Source organism: Armigeres subalbatus, chromosome 3 (assembly GCF_024139115.2).
Source record: "Armigeres subalbatus isolate Guangzhou_Male chromosome 3, GZ_Asu_2, whole genome shotgun sequence".
Classification (NCBI taxonomy): domain Eukaryota; kingdom Metazoa; phylum Arthropoda; class Insecta; order Diptera; family Culicidae; genus Armigeres; species Armigeres subalbatus.
Genome location: NC_085141.1, coordinates 51,509,869 through 51,532,666, shown reverse-complemented (window position 1 = coordinate 51,532,666; position 22,798 = coordinate 51,509,869). Strand labels below are relative to the sequence as shown.

The 22,798-nt window shown below is 40.7% G+C and overlaps 2 protein-coding genes across 4 annotated transcripts in view; one reads left to right on the top strand and one right to left on the bottom strand.

Moving 5' to 3' along the window:
• Window positions 1-2,027: 2,027 nt before the first annotated feature.
• On the top strand, window positions 2,028-2,672 carry LOC134224721 (NADH dehydrogenase [ubiquinone] 1 alpha subcomplex subunit 2). The gene is made up of 3 exons (XM_062704249.1): window positions 2,028-2,208; window positions 2,328-2,434; window positions 2,497-2,672. The coding sequence occupies exons 1-3, from the start codon at window positions 2,111-2,113 to the stop codon at window positions 2,577-2,579; spliced, it is 288 nt and encodes a 95-aa protein (XP_062560233.1). The 5' UTR covers window positions 2,028-2,110; the 3' UTR covers window positions 2,580-2,672.
• Window positions 2,673-2,762: 90 nt separating this feature from the next.
• Window positions 2,763-22,798, bottom strand: part of LOC134224719 (serine/arginine repetitive matrix protein 1-like) — a 44,204-nt gene continuing 24,168 nt past the window's right edge. For all 3 annotated transcript variants that reach the window (XM_062704246.1, XM_062704248.1, XM_062704247.1), the window contains exons 4-8: window positions 4,537-4,613; window positions 4,188-4,371; window positions 3,840-4,079; window positions 3,369-3,782; window positions 2,763-3,300 (exon numbers count right to left, since the gene is read on the bottom strand). In XM_062704246.1, the coding sequence (XP_062560230.1) occupies window positions 3,166-3,300; window positions 3,369-3,782; window positions 3,840-4,079; window positions 4,188-4,371; window positions 4,537-4,613 (1,050 nt within the window). In that variant the 3' untranslated portion in view covers window positions 2,763-3,165. The remainder of the gene's footprint in view (window positions 3,301-3,368; window positions 3,783-3,839; window positions 4,080-4,187; window positions 4,372-4,536; window positions 4,614-22,798) is intronic.

Genomic DNA, 22,798 nt, shown 5'->3' with positions numbered 1-22,798 from the left:
AGGCGTATGAGACCCTTGAATTTAGCAAAACAAAGACCGAGCCGTTCACTCAAAATTTTGATCAGCTGATCGAATCTGTCTCATAAAATGGCTTATAAGGCTTGCTGACGTTTAGTCATCCTTCTCTTGCACGCGCACAGAAAGGATAGGCCTTGTTTTCATCGGGAAACGCTTCGGAAAAACAAATCCTATTCTCCCCATGCGCTTGAAAGAGAAGGATGAGTAAACGTCAGCAAGCTCTATGGTACAAGAGGACAAGAAAATTATTCCAAGACTATCTATGATAAAGACAATAATTGGCATGGTACTCATTTCAAGATTCTTGTACCATGGTATACATAGAGCAAGATTACCGGTGGTGAATATAAGCCGTTTTGCAGCGCAGTATCATCACTTGACACCTTACCGGTCGCTACTAAACGCGCAGTAGCGCAACTGACAGGTGACCAAATTTGGTAGCGCGGTACGAGCGCTGCCATTTAATAAACTGTCAAACGTCACCGGTGCGGAACACAGCAACCAAATTGATAGGCGAAAACAGTGACTGGTACTGAAAAGAGTGACTAAACTTAAATGACAGCACATTGCGCACGGACAGATAAATCAACCCAAACTATACGCACTGTTGAGAATATCGCAGAAAAAATTTACCCAAATTTGGGTAGTTTTCCCTTTTTTCCCATGATCGTTGCCAAAACTAGAGCAAGATGTAAACACCTCACCGAGGTTGCTCAGCCCAATAACCCAAATTTGAGTAAATTCAATATTCTCAATTTTGAGTTGATTAAGGTCCGCTTTGGATAAATTAAACTCAGCTTTGGGTAAATTGTTTACATGGGATTAAAGGCAAATTACCTAGTGCCAGAAAAGTCATTCTACTCAAATTTGGGTTATTGGCCCAAACCACGGTTTTGAGTGCAAACAACCCACTTTTGGGTAGTTTTGGTTTTCAGTGCGGGTGATCAAAAACAGAGCATAAAATATTCACTTTCATGAAGCACATTCACTCCGACTTTTGACATTCGTGTTTTGATTATTCAAAACATAGAATGACTTACTCAGTTTACTTCTTCATAAATTCATTCAATTGATTACCACTGAGTATGGTAACTGCGCGCGAAAACAAAATTTGCCTTGATTATATTGACATTTGGCGCTAGAAATGCCCCTCAATTGAACGTCGGGATTAGATCTATGCGTGTCTTTATTTAAATCATAAAACATGTGTTTAGTTGTACGATTATTTAGTAATTTGTGATATTTAAATAAATACTCACTGACCCATATTCATTCTGAAAATTGACGGTACAGAGCCAAATATGAATATGCTTAGAAGTGAAGTGACAAAGAAGGCCGATGAGCTTAATAAAAAAATAATCGAATATTTCAATAACAAATTTTCAAAACGACTTATCTGCTTTCGTAAACAAACATTCAAACGTCGATTTGTCGAATCTGATAGCACTCCCACGCAAACCAGCACCATCAACCCATAGGTGAAAGCTTCGGCTACCTGTTGATGGTGTTGGTTTGCGTGGGAGTGCTATCAGATTCGACAAATCGACTTTTGAATCTTTGTTTACAAAAGCAGATAAGTCGTTTTGAAAATTTGGTATTGATTTAAAGCTCTGATCAAAATACTCGCGCTTGTTAATGATGCTCTTATAAGCCATTTTATAAAAAGCTCAAATGACAGGAGACCAAACACTAATATTTACATTTTACAAGGAACATTTGCGAAAATGAAATGAAATGATGATGATGATGACGAAATGATGATGGTTTACATGTAAATTTTCCAAAACAAAGACCGAGCCGTCCACTCAAAATTTCGATCAGCTGTTCGAATCTGTCTCATAAAATGGCTTATACCAACATCAGTCACGGTATTTTGTATGCCGTGCCACCAGTGTGTCATTAGTATAACTGGCACCCCTGGTTCTGTCATCACTTGATGATTATAGTTATGATGATGATGATGATAGAAAGACAGAATGATAGAAAGATAGAAACTGTCAAATTATTGACATTTTATTTCCAAACGCGAGACCGTTCCATTATTTTGTGTGGCCTGCAGCTGGAGGAACTTTTCTTCGATTAAATCGTAATAATGAGGCTATCACTACTGCGGGCTGCCCGTTTGAACCCCGCCGTAAAAGAACTACGGTTGCATCTGTGTCAGACCGGCGAAGAATCTAAAGGAGTGCGGTAAGTGTCGGAATATGTTTTTTATTTCGGAGGATCGGAACACTACGGATAAAATGGTTACACAATCACTGGTTCGCGCATCGTTCATTTATTTGGATTGGTTTCTGTTCCGATTCCAGAGATTTCATCAGCAGCGGGTATGCTCAGCTAAAACGGGAGAATCCTAAACTGCCGATTCTGGTTCGAGAATGCAGCGGTGTTCAACCAAGGCTTTGGGTTCGTTTTGGTGAGTGAAATAAATGGCGAAGGATGTGTTGTTTACGTAAATTATTCGATTCGTGCTTTCAGAACTAGGCAAGGAGAAATCAGTTACTCTCACAAATGCTGGAGCCGCGGATGTTGCTAAGCACATTGCCGATCTGGGAAAATAGATTTAGAGACTTAAAATCCCAATAGTTGATTTGGTTTGTCCGAAATGGAGTAATAAATAAAATTGTGTCTTGCAGAGTGCGGAGGAAATGTAATCAATAACATTGCAGCAAATAAGTCCACAATAATAAAAATGTTTTGAAGATTCCAAGGACTGTTTATCTCATAATAATAAATAAAATCTGTAACTTGGTAATGAATTTATTCATTTTATACTTGCTTGGTTTATTATCATTATATTTTGATAAATGTGTTGAGTTCTATTCTTGAAGATCAATTTTTGATGCTATACTAGTTCGTAAAACTGTTCCAAGATCTTCTTATGGATGTTTTTTTTTATTGTGGTACCCCTCAGGGACGAAGCTCCAATCTGCCTCGATTCAGATCTATGGGAGCGTCTATGCATAGCGCCCTATGGTCTACCTTTTATAATGCACATAGAAACATTTACATAAATAATGTTTTATATTATTTTTGTTAATCTCGCTCTCTAAAACATGGAAGTTCTGCCTTGAGGGTAATCCCCAAGAACCGACTTGGTTAATGAAAAGGAAGGCTTCAGAAACGAACTGAGAAATTGCTCCCATGCTAATTCAATCTCTGTGAAATAGGGACTTTCTTGCGACGTCGGTTCATTTGCGATCGTTCCCATAGCTCGTAGTAGCGTTCTTGCTTCAGCCATTCCTGGTATTTGTACCACCATTCTTCCCACTTGATGTAGTCCTGTTGACGGAAACAAATATGAGTTAGAGGTGTAACATAATTGAATGTGTAATGTATCACAATTTTACCTGCAAATCAAGATCCCGCAGATAACCGCGACCTTTGTAATATTCGTAACGTACTCGTACGTCATCCCAAGAAGACAATCCACTAGGACCGGTGGTCATCAGCTCCTCGGGGAAATGACCGGCTGGCGCCGGTGAATATGCGTATCGAGCCGGCGGGGGAGCTTCCATTTCTTCTTCGATCATTACCTTCAAATCCCCACCCGAACTGTTCTTTGTGATGCGCATGTTCTCCATGTTGCTCCGATCGACGCTCCACTGGGCCATTTTTCCGAAGCGTTCTGATAGCGTGAGGCGCGTGGTAGCCGTGAATCTCGGCAGCGAGCTTTCACTACTAGAAGATTCCTCTGACCCAGATGATGGGGATCGGGGTCGACGTGGTTTCGGTTCACCTTCAATTTTGACACGTGCTCGAAGCTGTGATGGAAGATACTGTTAACATCTTTATATAAACGATGAATTTATTCATCAAACCTTGACTTTTTCAGCATGCTTCTCCTTGTGCTTCTTGCTGGGTGCTGGAGCGGCCACCTCCGGCGCTGGTGGCTTCGGCTGGCGCACTTTTACAGGACGGGGATCTTCTGGAATACCTTTGTGCTTTGTGACACGAGGTTTAGGTGAGGGAGCCTTTTCTGACTCGGGAGTTTGCGGATGCCGGATTCGTTCTGCTGGAGGTGGTGGAGGAATTGGTCGTGATGGACGATCACGCGGATCCTGTTTGATTAGAACCACATACAAAAAAAATACAGTTAGCTCAGACTCACAATCTAATACCCTTCAACCTTCTGGCGAAGAATGGGCGATACATTTTTCCATGGTTACCTTGTCGACACGATGCACTTTTGGCATCGGTTCCTTACGGCGCGGATCCGTTGGTAGCGGACTCATTGGACGCATTGCGCCACCTTCGCGACGGTTTTTCGAAATATGAACCGCGGGCGGCGGCGGCGAAGCCGCCCGAAGACGCGGACGCGAACCCGGACCCGGACCGTTTAACGAACGAGATCTGAGCGGAGCGCAGTGGTTATCAACATACGATAGCAGGAAGGAACAAAAAGATTGCCAACGTTAGTTAACAGAGATTTGTTGTTGAAGAATGCTCGTTGCGATCCGACGGTGAAGGATCGTATGGGTTAACGATCCAGCTTCAATGGTCGGCGTCAGAACTTACCTAGATCGGTGGTGATCCATGGAGCAACCAGAGCAGGAATCTTCCGAACAGCTTGTCATTGATGGGGAGCGGCTCATCTGCAAAAGGCAGAAACAACCTCAATTAGTAATCGATACAAATACCCCAATGCTAATTCTATTATGCATGTTGCATAAGTGCTAGTTGTATGAAGTGTTGTTGTTGCTCTTTATAATAATACAACACATTGTAACGCGCACTCAGAAAAAAAAATTCACGTTGAAGACGAGCACCCTACATACGGAGGTCCCCGCAGTCCACCCGCGACATGTTAGTTGTCGGGGTGAGCGAGGTGTTCACTGCACCACAGATGCCCCTACTGTAGCCGTTGGTTTTGTTCAAGACGCCACCACCGCTGCAGTTTCGACATAATCTGTTGAGATGCTGTGTTCACCGCATTCCATATAACTTCATCCCGGGGTATCCTCTCAACGAAGTTGTCCGGGGTTATATCCATGCCGCTGACAAGCAGCATTGCGTTCTACGTCGAATCGCGGGCAAAGTCTGCGAAGCCAAACCTGTGTAGGATTTTTTGAAAGCAGCCACCCATGTTCAGACAACACCTGTGTTAGGTGGAAGTTTACCTGTCCATGCTTTCTACCAAACCAGTTTGACACTTCCGGAATTAGTCTGTGGGTCCAACGACCTTTGACTGCGGTGTCCCATACTCTTTGCCATTTGAGCAGCAAAGCTGCTCTCTTGACACGTCGCACTTGCACCGAGTCCCTTTCAAGTCCCTCCACATCTTCCTCTAGGAGAATGTCTATCGGCACCATCCCAGTTAGAACGTACACCGTTTCATATAATGTGGTGCCATATGCGCTCGCGACTCGTAGGCACATCATCCGGTGTACTCTGATAAGTTTCTTCACATTGTACTCGGCATTTTGTGCTACCACGGCTCATACTGGTACGCCATATCGGATGATAGACAATGCTACACCCGTTATCAACCTACGCACCTGACTATGCACCGCCGATCTGTTGGACATCACTCGTGATAAGGATTTTATCGCCAATGAAGCCCGCTGACATACATAATCGACGTGGCTTGTGAAATTGAGCTTATCGTCGATCATCACGCCCAGATGCTTAAGAGACCTCACGGAGTCAACTGTGCAGGTCCCTACTCTTATCCTCGCTTGCTGCAACCCATGGCGGTTATGCACCACCACGACTTCCGTCTTGTGATGTGCAAGGGACAGCCGTCTCGAGTTGAGCCATTCCTCTACTCTGCCAATCACGTATGAAGCCTTCAGTTCGACTTCGCCGAGTGTGTCTCCTGTTACCTCTAGCATTACGTCATCCGCGAAGCCTTCGATTCTCACACCGGCCGGGAGACTTAAGCGTAATACTCCGTCGTACATAATATATCAACAAAACCGGTCCCAGGATAGATCCATGTGGAACACCCGCTGATACTTCGATCGACTTTTGACCAGCATTCGTGTCGTATACATATTAACGCCCTATTCTGAAAATAACTTCTCAGTATCCTGCACGGGTAATCCGAAACCCTCAATCGGTGCAGGGAATCAGCAATAGCTGCCCAGCTAGCGTTATTAAAAGCATTGTTTACATCAAGTGTAATCAATGGCAGTAGGGGTAGCGGGGGTAAAGTGAACAGGCGGGGTAAAGTGGGTAACGGCTTGTTTATCCCCTATTTATGGATTTATCGTATAATTTTCCATGCTACACCATAAATTAAGCACTCCATGCTCTCCGCAGGGGCCCTCCTTAGCCGTGCGGTAAGACGCGCGGTTACAAAGCAAGACCATGCTGAGGGTGGCTGGGTTCGATTCCCGGTGCCGGTCTAGGCAATTTTCGGATTGGAAATTGTCTCGACTTCCCTGGGCATAAAAGTATCATCGTGTTAGCCTCATGATATACGAATGCAAAAATGGTAACTTGGCTTAGAAACCTCGCAGTTAATAACTGTGGAAGTGCCTAATGAACACTAAGCTGCGAGGCGGCTCTGCCCCAGTGTGAGGATGTAATGCCAATAAGAAGAAGAAGAAGAAGAAGAAGAAGAAGGGTCGATCGCATATCAGCCGAGATGCTCAAAGCTGACCCCATGACATCCGCTCAACTACTGCATCGTTTATTTCGTATTATCTGGGACACCACAACTTTCCCGGTCGACTGGATGCAAGGTATCTTAGTGAAGGTGCCCAAAAAGGGTGACCTGACTGTATGCGATAACTTGCGAGGCATTATGTTGCTGTGCACCGTTCTCAAAGTTCTATGCAAAGTTATCCTAGCCCGGATTCAGGAGAAGATCGATGCGACTCTCCTGCGGCTGCAAGCCGGAAGATCTTGTGTGGACCAAATTGTCACGCTCCGTATCATTCTGGAGCAGGTCAATGAATTCCAAGAGTCCCTTTACTTGGTATTCATTGACTACGAAAAAGATTTCGATCGTCTCAATCACGAGAATATGTGGGGTGCCCTAAAATGCAAGGGGGTTCCTGGGGAAATCATCGGCCTCATCGATGCACAGTACGAGGCTTTCTCGTGTAGAGTGCTGCACAATAGGGTCTTGTCCGACCCTATCCAGGTCGTAGCTGGTGTGAGGCAAGGATGTATTCTATCACCGTTACTGTTTCTCATCGTAATCGTCGAGGTTCTGGTAGGTGCGATTGACTGTGAACCAATCCGCGGGCTGCTATGGCAGCCTATTACCTTGGAGCACCTGTTACGGTTTATTTTATTTTTCTTGTAAGTGACAAATGTATGAGTGGATTTGTGAATGTTCCATATCTGAATGTTCTGTGTTTGGGCCAAAAGATAGGCAATTAAAAGTATAAATAGAGGAATTCCCAAACATAGACTTTATATTGCTGGTGCCACTTGGCACAAATTAATTCAAGGTGCCCAAATAGGATCTGAATCCTACACCAAATCAAGCTATGTATACAACGGCTTGGCTGTTGTAGACTAATACTTGTGACACATATATGATACCAATATCGCTGTACAGCATAAAATCATATGTCTGTCACCCAGAATCACGCTGGTATCAGGATAGCACGATGATTTCCGTACCCTGCCCTGCGACCGTTGTATTGTACGAAACAGAACATATTTTGTTGTTTTGAAATGTTAAATACGCCGTTTGACATATGAAATAAAAACAAACATTTGCAAGCTGACTGAGTAAAATTCGTTTTTCTGCAATTCCGGATGATATTTTTCACAACATTGGCAACATAATTAGGGTGGGTGTACCAATTGTCGCCATACATAAGAACAACTATTTTTAAAAAATAAGTAAAAGGCATGTGGGTGGACTTTATATATCAAGCGAAAGATTTTACTTCCTGCTCCTTAGTACAGCTGTGAAAACCACAATAAAATTTGTTATTATCCTCAAAATTGATTAATCCATAATAGGAACGCATGCACCAGTTGTGGCACTATTCTTAATTTTTGTTCCTTATTTGGCAAATCCCATTGTTTTCTTATGGGACTGGCCAAATAGGGACCACTAGTGCCACAACTGGTGCAAAGGACGTCAAAAATTAAGCAAAATCAATTTTTACAATTATGCGTTGCTTGTTTGGGAGGAAATCAAAGGTGTTATCGTATCATATGAATATGCTTTATCGATTTGAACTTGGTTTGCGGTGATTTGATTGGCCATTTGGCATATAAAGCACTAGTGCGACAACTGGTGCTATAGCACAGGTACACCTAGCCTATTCGTAAGCCCTTTATTTGCTACAATTACGTTCTGAAGATGTCTTCCTATTGATTTTGCCAGTTCTTGGGTTGTTTCCGGGAAAAATCTACCTTCACTTTTGCATGATATTCAATGGTTTGAGTTCTGTATCGTGTAATATCGAACATTTTGTGCAAGGATTCCATGGGTTTTAATTGGAATGAGGTCTGGGGGTTGGGAAGGATGCGGGCTCTTTGATTTGCCATTAGTCAGCATCTATTTTCTTAGATGGTGTTATCGACACAGCTTTCTTTTTCGCAAATTCTATGGGTTAATTTATTACAAACGAAAAGGTCATCAACCCAAATCTCCACATCCCAAAAGAAGGGACATATCTTACACGAGCGCAACAAGTGCGCTAGAATTTGCTAAGGAAAAAGGTTCAATTTCATCCTTCCCCGAAATAGCTACCGGGTGACGGCATTTAAACCACTTCGAGTGGAATACGATAGGGAGAGATCGTAGGAGAAATGCAATGCTCTTGCAATACAACAAGCACGCACAAGCTTAGGCGTGAGCGGTTGCGCCCAGCTGATAAGTGCATACAAGGCATTGGGCCTGCTTTGCTTAGGCGGCTAGCGCACAAGAAGATGGGAAAGGAAAAAAAGGGTCATACATTTTTAACCCTAATGACTCTTGCGTCGGAGGCGATGGTACGTCTCGTTTTTGGTGGAAAGTAAACAACTGCCACCGCAAGTTTATTATAAGGGACAAACTGATCTTGTGTGCTACCGTTCCATGTAACGGGGCCCGAGAAAATGCACCGTCAGTCCAAGGGACGATCACCCGGCAGGGTAATAAAATTCCCAAAAATAATCGAACAATGATAGCGCTGCCGTTCCTAATGCAGCTAGAATATGCCTTACTGCTGTTGGGTGCAACTGAGAATTTAAATGAAGTACCGCGTATGCATTTCTCAGGTTCGATTAGACTCCGTGATTTAAGAAAGTAATAAAATTGGAACGCGTGTTCTATTCTGGTAGCTATTCCAGGGGAGATAGTTTTAGGAATTGAGACGTCAGAAATGACATCTCTTTCTAGCCTTAGAGTTAAGAGGAGCCCAGTAGGGGCTCAATCTAGTATATAAGGAAAATCATTTCGTTGAATAAAACAGACTTTACCAGACTTTGTAGTGCGTTGGATCTAAACGTGTCTCATTTCTTCAAGTCTCACTTTCTTAGCCTTTGACATAATACTCTGAAAGGTGATATTGGCACCGCTCTATAGTCGGTAAACAGGCCCTTTCCAGTACTTATGTCAAACGCAGGATTGACTACACTATCCAAATAAATCTGATAAATTGACACCGCTCCATAGACGGTACTCAGGCCCTTCCCAGTGTTTATTGTTTATTAGATAATCTCATTAAGTTTTAGACTTGCTTCTAAAACTTAAGAGGAAAGGATTTTGTCGCTTGTAAAGGCGCTAGTTCTCTACGCGAATTCCATTTTTTATAAAGTCCCGGTACGTAAGGTCATCCTTCGCGAATAAGTTTTAACGCGACGTTAGTCGTGTCTTTAACCATCAATTACTCTTTTGGACGCTACATCGGTGGTGTCCAAATTAGAAGTACATTAGTCCTTTCGTCCGCGACAGATGGGAAGAATGTTTGCACCGTTTTTTGGACAAATTCAAAATTGGATCTGTAGTGTTTGGTGAGGGAGGGAGGATAGGAGAGGAGGATCTCGTGGAGGTAAAAGTGGAGTGCAGAAATAAACGGTAGTCAGCGCGAAGTAAATAGAGTAGAGTGGGGCAAGAGTACGCACTTAGTTTTCAATCGATCATGTGGCCCTTATGAAGCAAGCTTCTGCATATCAAATCTGTGTCGATGATTCATATACTCTTCATTTATGTTACCCAGTGTAAAAAATATTGAAATTATTGAGATTCGTTTTAATAGAACCCTTATTGCAAGACAAGTGAAAAACGCACTCTTACCCCACCGGTGGGGTAAAAGTGCGCATCGGGTGGGGTAAGAGTGCGCATTTATCCAATCATGTGCTTTAAGTATATATTTACACAAAAAAGAGTTAATAATATTTAATTGATGTTTAATGAGCATATATTAGGGAATGTTTAAAGATTACGTAACTCTTAAGGGGGAGGGGGTGCACTTTCATTCGAAAAACCATTGTTTTTTATATATATACAAAAAAACTACAGAGGTAAAAATATATATCAGGTTTCACGTGGCGTATACAAAGGCATTTTCCTAAAAGAAAGTCCACCAATCACGTAACGTAAAATTTGGCTATCACCCTACCCCCCCCCCCCCCTATCTTACACTATTTGTATGAATCCTCTAAAAATTATATGGATCGTCACACCCCTCCCAGTTAAACGTTGCGTAACTTATGAATGTTTCTTTTGATTAAATGAAATTATCATTTAGATGAAATTGTGTTTTCGTACTATGTTTAGGTGTACAACAATTCCTAATACAATTTCATTATTTCGCTTCAGTGCTTTGTTCGCTAAGTCCTTTCTAACACCGAATTACTTCAACTTATCGTAAAAACTTGTGATAATTTCGAATTCTGTCCCTTTTTCTTAGTTGTGGATCTTTACGCTTTGGACGAAGTCTTATTTCGACCGGAGATACGGGTTTGACATCCTAATTTTAAAATTCATATGCGTACTCTTGCCCCACCGGTTCCTGCGTACTTTTACCCCACAGTCCCAAAAAATATTCAAGTAATGGTTTTGACTTCTTGGAAAACCAACCGGATTGGTGCTCTGTACCATAAAGTACTCTATACAATAGGTTATCGAAATGGTATAATGTTCACCTGATTGAACGTATATATGGTAATGAAATACTAGTTGCGGAAATCCAATTATTTTTAGCAAAATGACCAAAAAGTTATCTAACTCCATATCTCCCTTGTTGATAATTCAAATCGTTTACAATTACACATGATAATAGTTGGCCAGAATACCTGTCAAACTGATGCAGTGCTGCTAGTTTATCATTTTTAATTACTTCATAAAATAGAAAACGTACTCTTACCCCACGCGCACTCTTACCCCACTCTACTCTAAGTGTTTAAAACCCCCGGATTTTGTGTTCGAATAAACCTGTTATAGGATCTATGACCCAATTGAACGGTGCTGGCTGTATCCTTCAAAATGTCCAAATGAATTAAACGATCAGTGCCGTTTGCACTGCAATCACCCCAAACCATTGAAAAGAGTGATTAATGTCCGTAGAAATAATTTTCCTGCGGAATATTTGCAAGAACTCACATATTTTTGCTAAAATACGTATACGAAGAATTGGAAAACTTTGACGTTTTCATATCGATGAATGAACTGCTGACGCGAATTCACAATTTATTCAAAAAAATATGGATAAATATAAAAACTATCGTAACAGTTTATAAAAATATAGTTTTGATATAGCGGTAGAATCAGTTTCAAAACAAGCTGTCAAATAGATACAACGGTGAAAAGAAAAGATGTGTGTCATCTTGTCACTGTACGCTTACAGCGTGATACGAAAATCATTGTGTGGAAATCATATGTCTGTCGATAGTATAAATGCAAAACGCAAAGAAAACACATTTGCGGGATTTGACTGATGGAGCAAAAACATTATAAGGAAACCTCGTCACATCTCGCAATGGGCAACACATTGGACGTTTCTCTCGGGGCACAGAGAGATCGTCAATCATTTTAATTTGTTGAATGTGTTTATTGTTTATTTTGTATATTTGTAAAAAAATTTATTGTAATATGGCTCCCCGACGAAAACCTTGTAACTCAGGTGTTGAGGACAAGATTCTCACTTACCTAGTTGTAAGTTAAGTAATTTTAAGTTCTGTCACCAAGTTTGGTGTTCTCTTCCTGTTTTCTGGTTTTCGTTATCTTTATCGTTACCGTTAGCAATGCTCGAAGTTCCATCGTTGTATGGAGTATTTGTTTGAGATTGCGTAATTTAAGTTAGATTAAGAAGTAATCGTCCTCCTCAACACCTTTCCTCCAATCAAATTGACGAAATTTTTGTGGATGCTTCTAGACCATCCACAAAAAATTTCGTTCCCGTTGGTTGAAGGTTGTGTTACGGTTTATTTTATGTTTCTTGTAAGTGACAAATGTATGAGTGGATTTGTGAATGTTCCATATCTGAATGTTCTGTGTTTGGGCCAGAAGATAGCCAATTAAAATTATAAATAAATTCCCAGACACAGACTTGATATTGCTGGTGCCACATGGCACAAATTAATTGAGGGTGCCCAAATAGGATCTGAATCCTACACCAAATTGAGCTATGTATATAACGGCCTGGCTGTTGTAGACAAAATGCAAAACGCAATAAAAACACATTTGCGGGATTTGACTGATGGACAAAAATCTTATAAGGAAACCTCGTCACATCTCGCAATGGGCAATAGAATGGACGTTTCTCTCGGGGCACAGAGAGATCGTCAGATATTTTAATTTGTTGAAGTTGTTAAGTGTTTATTTTTGTATGTTTGTAAAATTTTTATTGTAATACACCTAAACGACTTCGTCATCAGCCAGACGTTGCACTCCTCCCTTAACGGCACACTGATATGCAGAGTAGCTCAACGACCTTGCCGAGCGCTCCTCTTGGGCAGGTTTAGTCATCAACGTCAACGTCAAATCGTTGGATGTAAACACGGTGACCGCTTCCAGTTTCACAGTAACCGGGCAATCAGTGGAGAATGTTGAAAGCTTCCAATATCTTGATAGCCAAATGGCGTCAGACGGCGGTACCAAGATCGACATAGACACACGGATCAAGAAAGCAAAAGCTGCCTTTGCGAGTCAAGAAATATCTGGAAAAACAGGCAGATAGATGAACGCACCAAAATACGAACTTTCAACTCTAACGTGAAATCTGTGCTGTTATACGCTAGCGAAACATGGTGTGTATCAGTGGAGAACACTCAGCGGCTGCATGTGTTCATCTCCAGTAGTCTTGCGAGCAAAAGCAAAGATTGCCAATCCGGAGATGGCGAGTTCGATTCTCGGTCCGGTCTAGGATGTTTTCGGGTTTTCGGAAACATTCTCGACACCCTGGGCATAGTCTATTCATTGTACTTGCCACACAAGATTCATACTCATGCAATGGCGGGCATAAAAAAGCTATCAATTAATAACTAAGGAAATGCTAATAGAATACTAAGTTGAAAAGCAGGCCAAGAAGAAGAAGAAGAAGAAGATGTATTCGTCAACAGATGCCTGCGGTATATAATTCGGACTTGGTGGGACAACTCACAACTAGATCTCAAACAACGAGCTCCATCGTCGTTGTCACCAGAGGCCGATAGCAATAGAAATCGGAAGCGGGGCTGGGTCGGCCACACTCTACATAAGAGCGGACACGAAATCTGTTATCAAGCAAGACATGAACCAAGCGAGACATCGCAGCAGAGGCAGACCCAGAGGCTCATGGCGCTTCTTCTTCTTCTTCTTCTCATTGCGGCGAAGCCTCAATAAAGGAATAAAAGAAAAGTCGACCTGGAAACAGGTTAAAGCGATAGCTGGACGTCGCTCAGAATGGAGATCAGGACCCATAAGTAAGTAAGTTCACGCTTTGGTTGTGTGCTGTTCAATAGATGGTCTTTATGCCTCCCTTTAACAATCGGTCGCTTCATACTTGTTCGCTTTCAATCTGTTGATTTTCAAAATATGTAATAACTTTTGATCATCTACTCCCTCATACTTTGAGTAGGACTGACAGATAATTAAATCAAACATTACAATCACGGTCGTAGAATCTGTTTCAAACATACCCAGGTAACCAATAAGCATTAAAGTAAGCACCATAGCAGCATTATACTTGCATTGCATATGCTCCATGCTGTATATAAGCATTTTGAAAACCTGGCTATTCTAAATAAGCATTCTCTTTTTTTTTTTTTTTTTGGAGGTTTACTGGCGGGACTCTGAATAGAGTAGAAACCTCTGCACCAGGCCTTTGATGATACCGTTGCATAATTCCTTTCGAAGCAGTTTGCCAGCCGTACACGGAACATGTCGTCCAAGAAGACGCTGTTGCAACTGAATCAGAGGGAATTACGTTCATAAATAGTCAGACAGGTCTCATGCTAACTAACATCGTTATAGTTTAAAGTAATTTTTGTCATTTTCTTGTCAGAGTCAAACTATTTTGTCAGTTTTTATGCTATTTAGACGTCTATTGTCATTGTACGCGCTCGAAATCGACCGAAGCAGTTTTTCAACTCACATGGAACATGTTGCCCAATGCTTCATCGAAGAAACTGAGTCAGAAATTTTTTTTATCAAGTATAAGAAAGTGTTCAATCCCCGATTTATAAAAAATGACAAGTTAATAACTTTTGAAGCAGTTTTTCAGCCGTACAAGGATCATGTCGTCCATTAAGACACTGTTGAACTAGCTCAAAAGACATTACATTTACAACTCTAATAGATACTCTCTCCCATTATCTCATTCCTAATCATATAGAATTTTTTTAAATCTTTTGTTTATTTTGGAGGCTCAATTGCCGAATCATACAGATTGGTCTGTACTATGTCATTTTTGTCTTTATGGTCAGAAGGTATGAAGTATGCGTTCCTTGAATTACTTTGTTTGCCTAAGTTATTGGTTCATCCTGTGTCAATACTATCAAACACAATGTAAGTTATGTCTTGTAAAAAGTGGAAACTGCTCGTGCATTTAGTCTATTTTTGTTATTCCTTTGTCAAGGTATTACTATTATTATGTTCTAATAAGTAGCTTGATCGTTTCCAAACTAACTGTCATTATCTATCATGTACTAATGATCAGTTATGAGTCAGCTATAGGATTCACTTTTCGGTGGCAAAGTAAAGCTTCATCACGCCTATTCCCTACTATTAGTAAACATTATCGTGAATGAAGCCGGCATAAGATTGTTCATATACCATCATTATAATTTGCGGTATTTTTTATTATTGCTCTTCGAAGTGAGGCATAACAAAATAAAACTGGCACCACGTTCCTAGTTTTGAAAAAACCTCTACTCAGTGAATCCAGCAGTCGATTCCCTACGAATGTCTTGAATACTTAGTTTTTTTTTTAATAAATGCCTAGCTAGCTAAATGTAAGCGTGGCTACGAGTCATCGTCACATGGAACGCATCAGAAAAGTATTGCCGAAAAGAAGAGAACTCACATCATTATCACTGATGAAAAAGGCCTCTGCATGACTGCACTACCATTCAAGGCTCCAAGACACGAGATCCGTTGGATCACATGTAAATGCCGTAAATTAGTGCGTCAATGCCAGATATGTAACGCGGCACCAAATAAAAATAGTCAACATGTGATACCACCACGACAGGATATGCCTTTGGTTGCCATATCAGTGCTAATGGCGTAAGCCGACCCACCGCGGCAAGGTAACATATCCGAGGGGAAGGTTTGACAATGGAACGGACCTGGGATTGAACCCACGACCTCCTGCGTAAGAGGCAGAAGCAGTAGCCATATGACTACCAAGCCCGCTTCAGCTATTCTAAATAAGCATTCTCAAGGCAATAATGAGAGGCATAGTCTTATAATAGCTTTTTGAAAGCATAATGTTGTTTTTCGTGAAGTGCAATGAAACTGCTACATTAGTGCCACTTTAAAGCCTGTAGTGTTCATAAGTTGAAAATTTTCCAATATAGAACCATATAACGGGGACTATTTGTCCAATGACAGTTGAGAATAGAAATCGGTACGTGCACAATTTTTTTCCATTCCGATCACTGACAGGAGTACTTGTTATTACCTAACCCTATCACTAATTACATAGTTTATCTACATTTTTAATTCCATTGCACTATGTTCGATGGACGCTTTAAAGCGGCACTACTGTAGCTGTTTTATTGCACCTGGGTATGATGTTTGTGATTATTGCTTTCTGAGATAAGTTAATAAAAGTTTCAATGTTTCTGAAAGGGCATAATGTTTATGTTTGCCAAAATTATTCCCACTACTATCTATCTCTTATGGGCCAACTGGTAAGGGCGATGACATTTACAGCGTCGGGTGACAAGAGCGCGAGTTCGAATTCCGCTCTAAGAGAGTAAAAAATTGTGTTCCATTTGAATATAATACAATAACGATGTAATATGAAAAACCCAGATTGATACCCCTAGCAGTGATTGTGCCTTTCTCGTGCATTATTAAACAACCCAATCAAACAATCAAATGCATTATCGGGAAATTCGTCGAAATGCTGAATAATTTGTTATATTGATTTTTAAATCACTAAGTAAAGTATTATTAGCGTGCACGTTTTATGCTACTTTATTTTTTATACCAGAAAGCTGCAGAAACGTTATATGGCGTTATGCGTCGTAACTTGCATACAATCAAAGCTTGCGTTGCAATTGTTGTACTAAAGTCGTGTACAAAATCGAATGGAAGAACTTGCATGGGTTGATACTTCAACGCATTTTATGGCATGCTATAACTTAATTACAATGTTTCATAACTATTTCAATATTTAGATTTTTTTTTGGAATGCGCAATCGTTATGAAATTCAATAGTGATCAACTAGGGTTTGTACCCCGTCGAATGCAACTTGTTGCGAGAAAATCTGTTAAGAATTACTATATTAAAAAGTGGCTAATGTTTTTCGGTTTTCGTGTGCACGCACACACACATCTACACACACACACATCCACACATACACACGGACAGACAGACATTTGTTCAGTTTGACGAGCTGAGTCGATTGGTATATAACATCATGAGTCTCCGAGACTTCTATAAAAAGTTCGATTCTGGAGTGAAATGATAGCCTTTCGGTACAACTTTGTTGTACGAGAAAGGCAAAAACCATTACAAATAGAATTTGAAAAAAAATGCCATTGAAAAAAACCTTTTTGCCTTTCTCGTACAACTAAGTTGTTCCGAAAGGCTATCATTTCACTCCGAAAACGAACTTTTTATAGAAGCCTCTGAGACCCACAGTATTATATACCAATCGACTCAGCTCGACGAGCTGAGCACATGTCTGTCTGTCCGTGTGTATGTATGTGTGTATGTGTGTGCACAAAAGCTATAAAAAAACATTAGACAACTTTTCGTATAGTAATCCTTAACCGATTTTCTCGCAACAAGTTTCATTCGACAGGTCGATCATTCGCCTTGTCGATCACTATTGAATTTTATAACGATCGGTCATTGCATTTAAAAGTTACGAAGAAAATGGTACATCGGACCATATAAACCCCATATAAGGTTGGTGTCTTAACTAAATGCGAGAAAGGAACCACCAACACTAGGTGGATTAATCTGGGTTTTTTCTCCTGGTTTTAAAATTAAGCATTTATTTAGAATTTCGGATGCTGAATAAATGCTACTCAGCAAAAGTTATACTTTATCGATAAAGTACGATGAAGCTCTTAAGAAGCCATATATTGGGCCAAAACCTGCATCAAAATAGCATTACAGTCGACATTATAGGGCTTATTGGAATTAAATGAATTAATGTTTTGCCGTAAAGGCGCATATAATGCCACTTAAATGTTTTATTAATGATTACTGGTTACCTGGGTACAGTCAAACCTCCAAGAGTTGATACTGAAGGGACCATAGATTCATTGCGGACAGCACGGACTATGTCCAAGGGCTTGACGAGCCCTTCCCAGGCCATCTGCGAGTTTAGGTGCCTGCCTAGGATGTGGTGGGGTTTAATAGTGGGCTCTGTTAAATTTCTATAAAAAGCTGCATGTATCCGCAAGCAGGGTCCGCAAAAGCGACCGTGTGCCGCTCAACGCACACAAGCCCAAGTCCTGGTGTTAGGTGGGACACTAAACAGATCTGACATGACGGCCCTCCGACGAGATAAGAGGTTTGTTCAGGCCCAATAAGTCGCCTGTAAAACAAATAATTACGAACAACATAAGAGATAACACGACTCGATACAATCGGCAACGACCTAGGCGACGAATAAAAGATCACGATTGGAAGCTTGGAACATAGAACTGCAAGTCACTAGGTTTCCCAGGCTGCGACAGGGTAATCTACGATGAATTACATCCCCGACACTTCGACGTCGTAGCGCTGCAGGAAATGTGCTGGACGACCGTCTACCAAAGCTGTTGCACCACCAACGAGCTGGGAACCGGCTTCATATTGCTGGGTAAGATGCACCAACGTGTGACTGGGTGGCAGCCAATCAACGCAAGGATGTGCAAGCTCAGGATAAAAGGCCGTTTCTTCAACTATAGCATCATCAACGTGCACTGCCCACACGAATAGAGACCCGACGACGAGAAATAAGCATTCTACGCACAGCTGGAGCAGACATACCATGGATGCCCACTGCGGGACGTCAAAATCGTACGAACATCATATTCCCCCTTATATTTAGCTCTATTTTCATTCGTATTTGTACCAATCGTACACACATTTTCTCATGATTCTATGACACTGACCCGAATGTCACTAGCCCAAACGCCAGTACCCCGAAAGGCTATTGCCACGAATAACCCTTTACCACAAATGTTCACTACCCCGAATTATCATAACCCCGAATTTGTCAAAAAATGAAAAAAAAACATATGCTCACTTTCTCGCTCACTTTATTAGATTGCGTTTCAATAATTAAGATGAAAATAGAAATTAATCATTCGAAAATAACAAATAAAATAACAAAATAACGCATTTAGATGTCTTTTGCGATTGATTTTATGCTGAATGCAAAGAATATCACTGAAATATTCAGATCACAGCAATTTTAAACTAAAAATATGAATTAGGGTGGCTCAAAAAACACTTTTTCAATTTTTTCGATGGGCCGATATTCTGTTCTATTCGATGCCCTGATGCTATGGACAAAATTTCAGCCAAATCGGTCAACGTTTGGGCGGTGCTAAACTCGTTGGAAGTTTATATGGAAAAATGTATGCAGAAACATCGAAAAACAGTGATTTGCAGTTAGACGGCACAATTCACGATGAAGAACTATGATACTCATTCAGTTCTCGTATAATTAAATACAGAATGTTATGCTGAAAACCGCGAGAAGATTAGAGTTTATTAAGCAAAAATATTAGCATTTTACTGGAGTGTTGTATGGGTGAATTTATTTCTTTTCAAGGTAAAGGGTAAAAGAAACGGAATTTGCTCGAACCCCACTGCAGAGAAATGCTAATAACTTCGCCGGGCAAACACTAATCTTTTCGCGGTTTTCAACATAAGATTCTGTATTAAATTCTTCAAGATCTCAATGAGTATCATAGTTCTTCATCGTTAATTGTACCGTCTTCCAACTTCCAACGAGTTTAGCACCGACCAAACGTTGACCGATCTAGCTGAAATTATGTCCAGAGCATCAGGGCATCAAATAGAACAGAATATGAAAAAATTGAAAAAAGTTTTTCCATACTAATTTGAGCCACCCTAATATGAATTTTAATTTTCTCCTCATCGATTTTTCTTCTAACACCTTGTAAACCTAGGATAGGATGTGACAATTCAATTGAGACTGCCTTGTTGTTTTTTAGTCGGTTGCTCTGACGAGGTGGTCGCCAGTGCAGCCAAATTAATTTGGTACAAAATCTTCCAGATATCATGTATCAAAACTTGATGTTTTTCTTTCCGTTCCATCCATTATTTATGTAAGAGAAGCAAATACTAGCAGTTAGAAGTTTTTTTGCTAATTAAAAAAAAAGTTTAAGATCTAAAATGACAGAAAAGTGAATGATAATGCCTAAAATCAACAGTTTTAAATCTGTACAACCTTTGAGAATAATTTATAGGGCGTTTGCAGTTTAATATAAATTGATTTTGTGCCAAAAAACTCGAACTCAAACATTCACGTATATTGCTTAATACCAACTTTACAAACCAGCAACACGGCCAAACTAACAACATGCTGCCCTACGAAAAACGCGCCGCCGCCAATCGAAGTAATCGAATGTCATTTCCAACCAATCAGCAACCGGTACGATTGTGACAGAAAATCGGTACGATTTTTAATGACTACTTGTCGCATCCTATCCTAGTTGTAAACAAGCTCTGTGAACTGTCAAAATAAGTGAGGCTAAGTTAAAGTTTGCATTGGTCTATTGATTCTCCCACCTTTTTCCGACCAAGTCTCGCCTTGTCCTGGGCAAGTGCGTGTATTGTATTTAGCGCATTAACATTATTTCAAGACAAAATTTTCAAAACGACTTATCTACTTTTGTAAACAAAGATTCAAACGACGATTTGACGAATATGATAGCTCTCTCACGCAAACCAACACCATCAACAGGTAGCATAATCCTTCACCTACCTATTGATGGTGTTGGTTTGCGTGGGAGAGCTATCAGATTCGTCAAATTATCGTTTGAATCTTTGTTTACAAAAGCAGATAAGTCGTTTTGAAAATTTTGTCTTGATTTGTTGCTGAGGATAATAATGCATTTAGTACACGCGGCGCTCTCCACAAGAAACGACGCACCGCGCTTTTTGCTGCTCGTGTACTCGATTGTGCTCGATTCTTATGAGGAGAAAACATTGCGGCGTTTCCCAGGGTGCGGTTGTTCCTTTCGAATGTGAAACACCGCGTGGAATCTTGTGCGAATGCACTAATGCACATTTGGAAAGATTATAACAGCCGTGTGGTGTATCGTAATGACAGCACCCTACAATATATCAGTTCCATAGACAGGACATGTATCAAGATGTACCTTGAAAGTCACATCACGTTTTTACAAATTTCTCGTGAAGGCAAATTTGCTTCCATTTTCTCCGCTGGTCTCTATACCGTGACCTGCCCTTATTCCGGGCATCGCCTAATACCGTGGTTTTCATCAAAAATCAGAACCTGGCTATCATGGACATCACATTATTTGGTGAAATGTTCAAACATAAAACCACGGTGACTCTACGACACTTCCCATAATTCCATTACCCATAATGCCATTACCCCGAAGGCCACTACCCCGAACGCCACTACCCCGAACGCCACAACCTTGAATGCCATTACCCCTAATGGGACACTACCCCGAATGAGCCAGTGCCCCGAATTGATCATTATTTAAATAATACTTCATTTCAATGAAAAAAATGTTACTCAATAAAAGTTTATTCATAATTCATATGAATGAACAATAATTGGAACCTAAACTGTTTCAATGCAGTATAGAACTAAGTATTCTCACTCCGTTATATCCCGTTCCACTTTGTATGGCACCCTTCAAGAGTCCTGAAAGGTAGGGGAAGATTATGCAGCACGTTCTCATGCACAATGCAATGCAGAGAGTTGGAGGTCCACGTCAGCATGGCTACAAGGGCAACAAGGTTGAAGTTGTTCCTTGGCCGCTGTAGTAAAATCAAGGGATTCTGGATGAAAAGTGGTTAATCTCAAAATCGACGAGTGGGTGAATGAGTGAGAGAGTAAAAATGAATGAGTGAGTAAGAGTAAGTGAATGAGTAAAATAGAATGTATGAGTGAGTAAAAGTGAGTGAGTGAATAAATAAAGGTGCTTGAATGAGTAAGTAAGTGAGTAAAAGTGAGTGAGTGAGTAAGAGGAGTGAATGAGTCAGTGAGTAAAAGTGAATGCATGAGTAAAATTGAGTGGATAAGTAAGATAGAATAAGCAAGTAAGAGTGAGTGAGTAGTATGAATAAGCGTAGGCGTAAGCCAGTGAGCAAGAGTGAGTGAGTGAGTAGTACGAATCAGTGAGTTAGTAAGAGGAAGGAGTGAGTTAGATTAAGTGAGTTAGTAAAAGTGAGTAAGTGTGTAACAGGGGTTACATGAGTAAAAGTGAGTGATTAAGAGTGAGTAAGATTGAGCGAGAAATTGATAGTAAATGAGTGAGTAAAAGTGGATGACTGAGTAAGAGTGGTTGAGTGAGTAAGAGTGAGTGAATGAATAAGAGTGGTTGAGTGAGTAATAATCAGTGAGGTAGAGGAAGTGAGCGGAGGAGGTGTGTGAATGAGAGAGAGAGGGAGGGAGATCTTGTTTGTCTTCGGGAAGTTGTATTGGCTTAAAGAAGGCATCATCTCTGTTAGCCTTCTGTCGGGCAAACGCGTTACTTAGCACGTTCATCTCCTCTGCCTTATACCGAGCAAACGCGTTCATTCAGAGAATGCATTATTTCTTCTGTGTGCCTTATACCGGGCAATCGCGTGCATTTAAAGAATGCATCATCTTCTTTGTTTGCCTTATACCGGGCAAACGCGTTCTTTTAAAGAATGCACTATTTCCTCCATGTGCCTTATACCGGGCAAACGCGTTCATTTAAAGAATGCATTAGTTCCTCTATGTGCCTTATACCGGGCAAATGCGTTCATTTAAAGAAGGCATCATCTTATCTGTGCCCCTTATACCGGGCAGACGCGTTCATTTAAAGAATGTATTATTTCCTCTATGTGCCTCATTTAAAGAAGGCATCATCTCCTCTGTTCGTCTTATACCGGGAAACGCGTTATATTGAAAGAAAAAAGTTCTCTTACTCCATTTCGTAGAATAATACTTTTCCAGGTCATAATGACAGAAAGAAAAATACTTCAGACAGTTAAAGTTAATTAGAATTTATCTAAGTATCTCTATTTGTTTT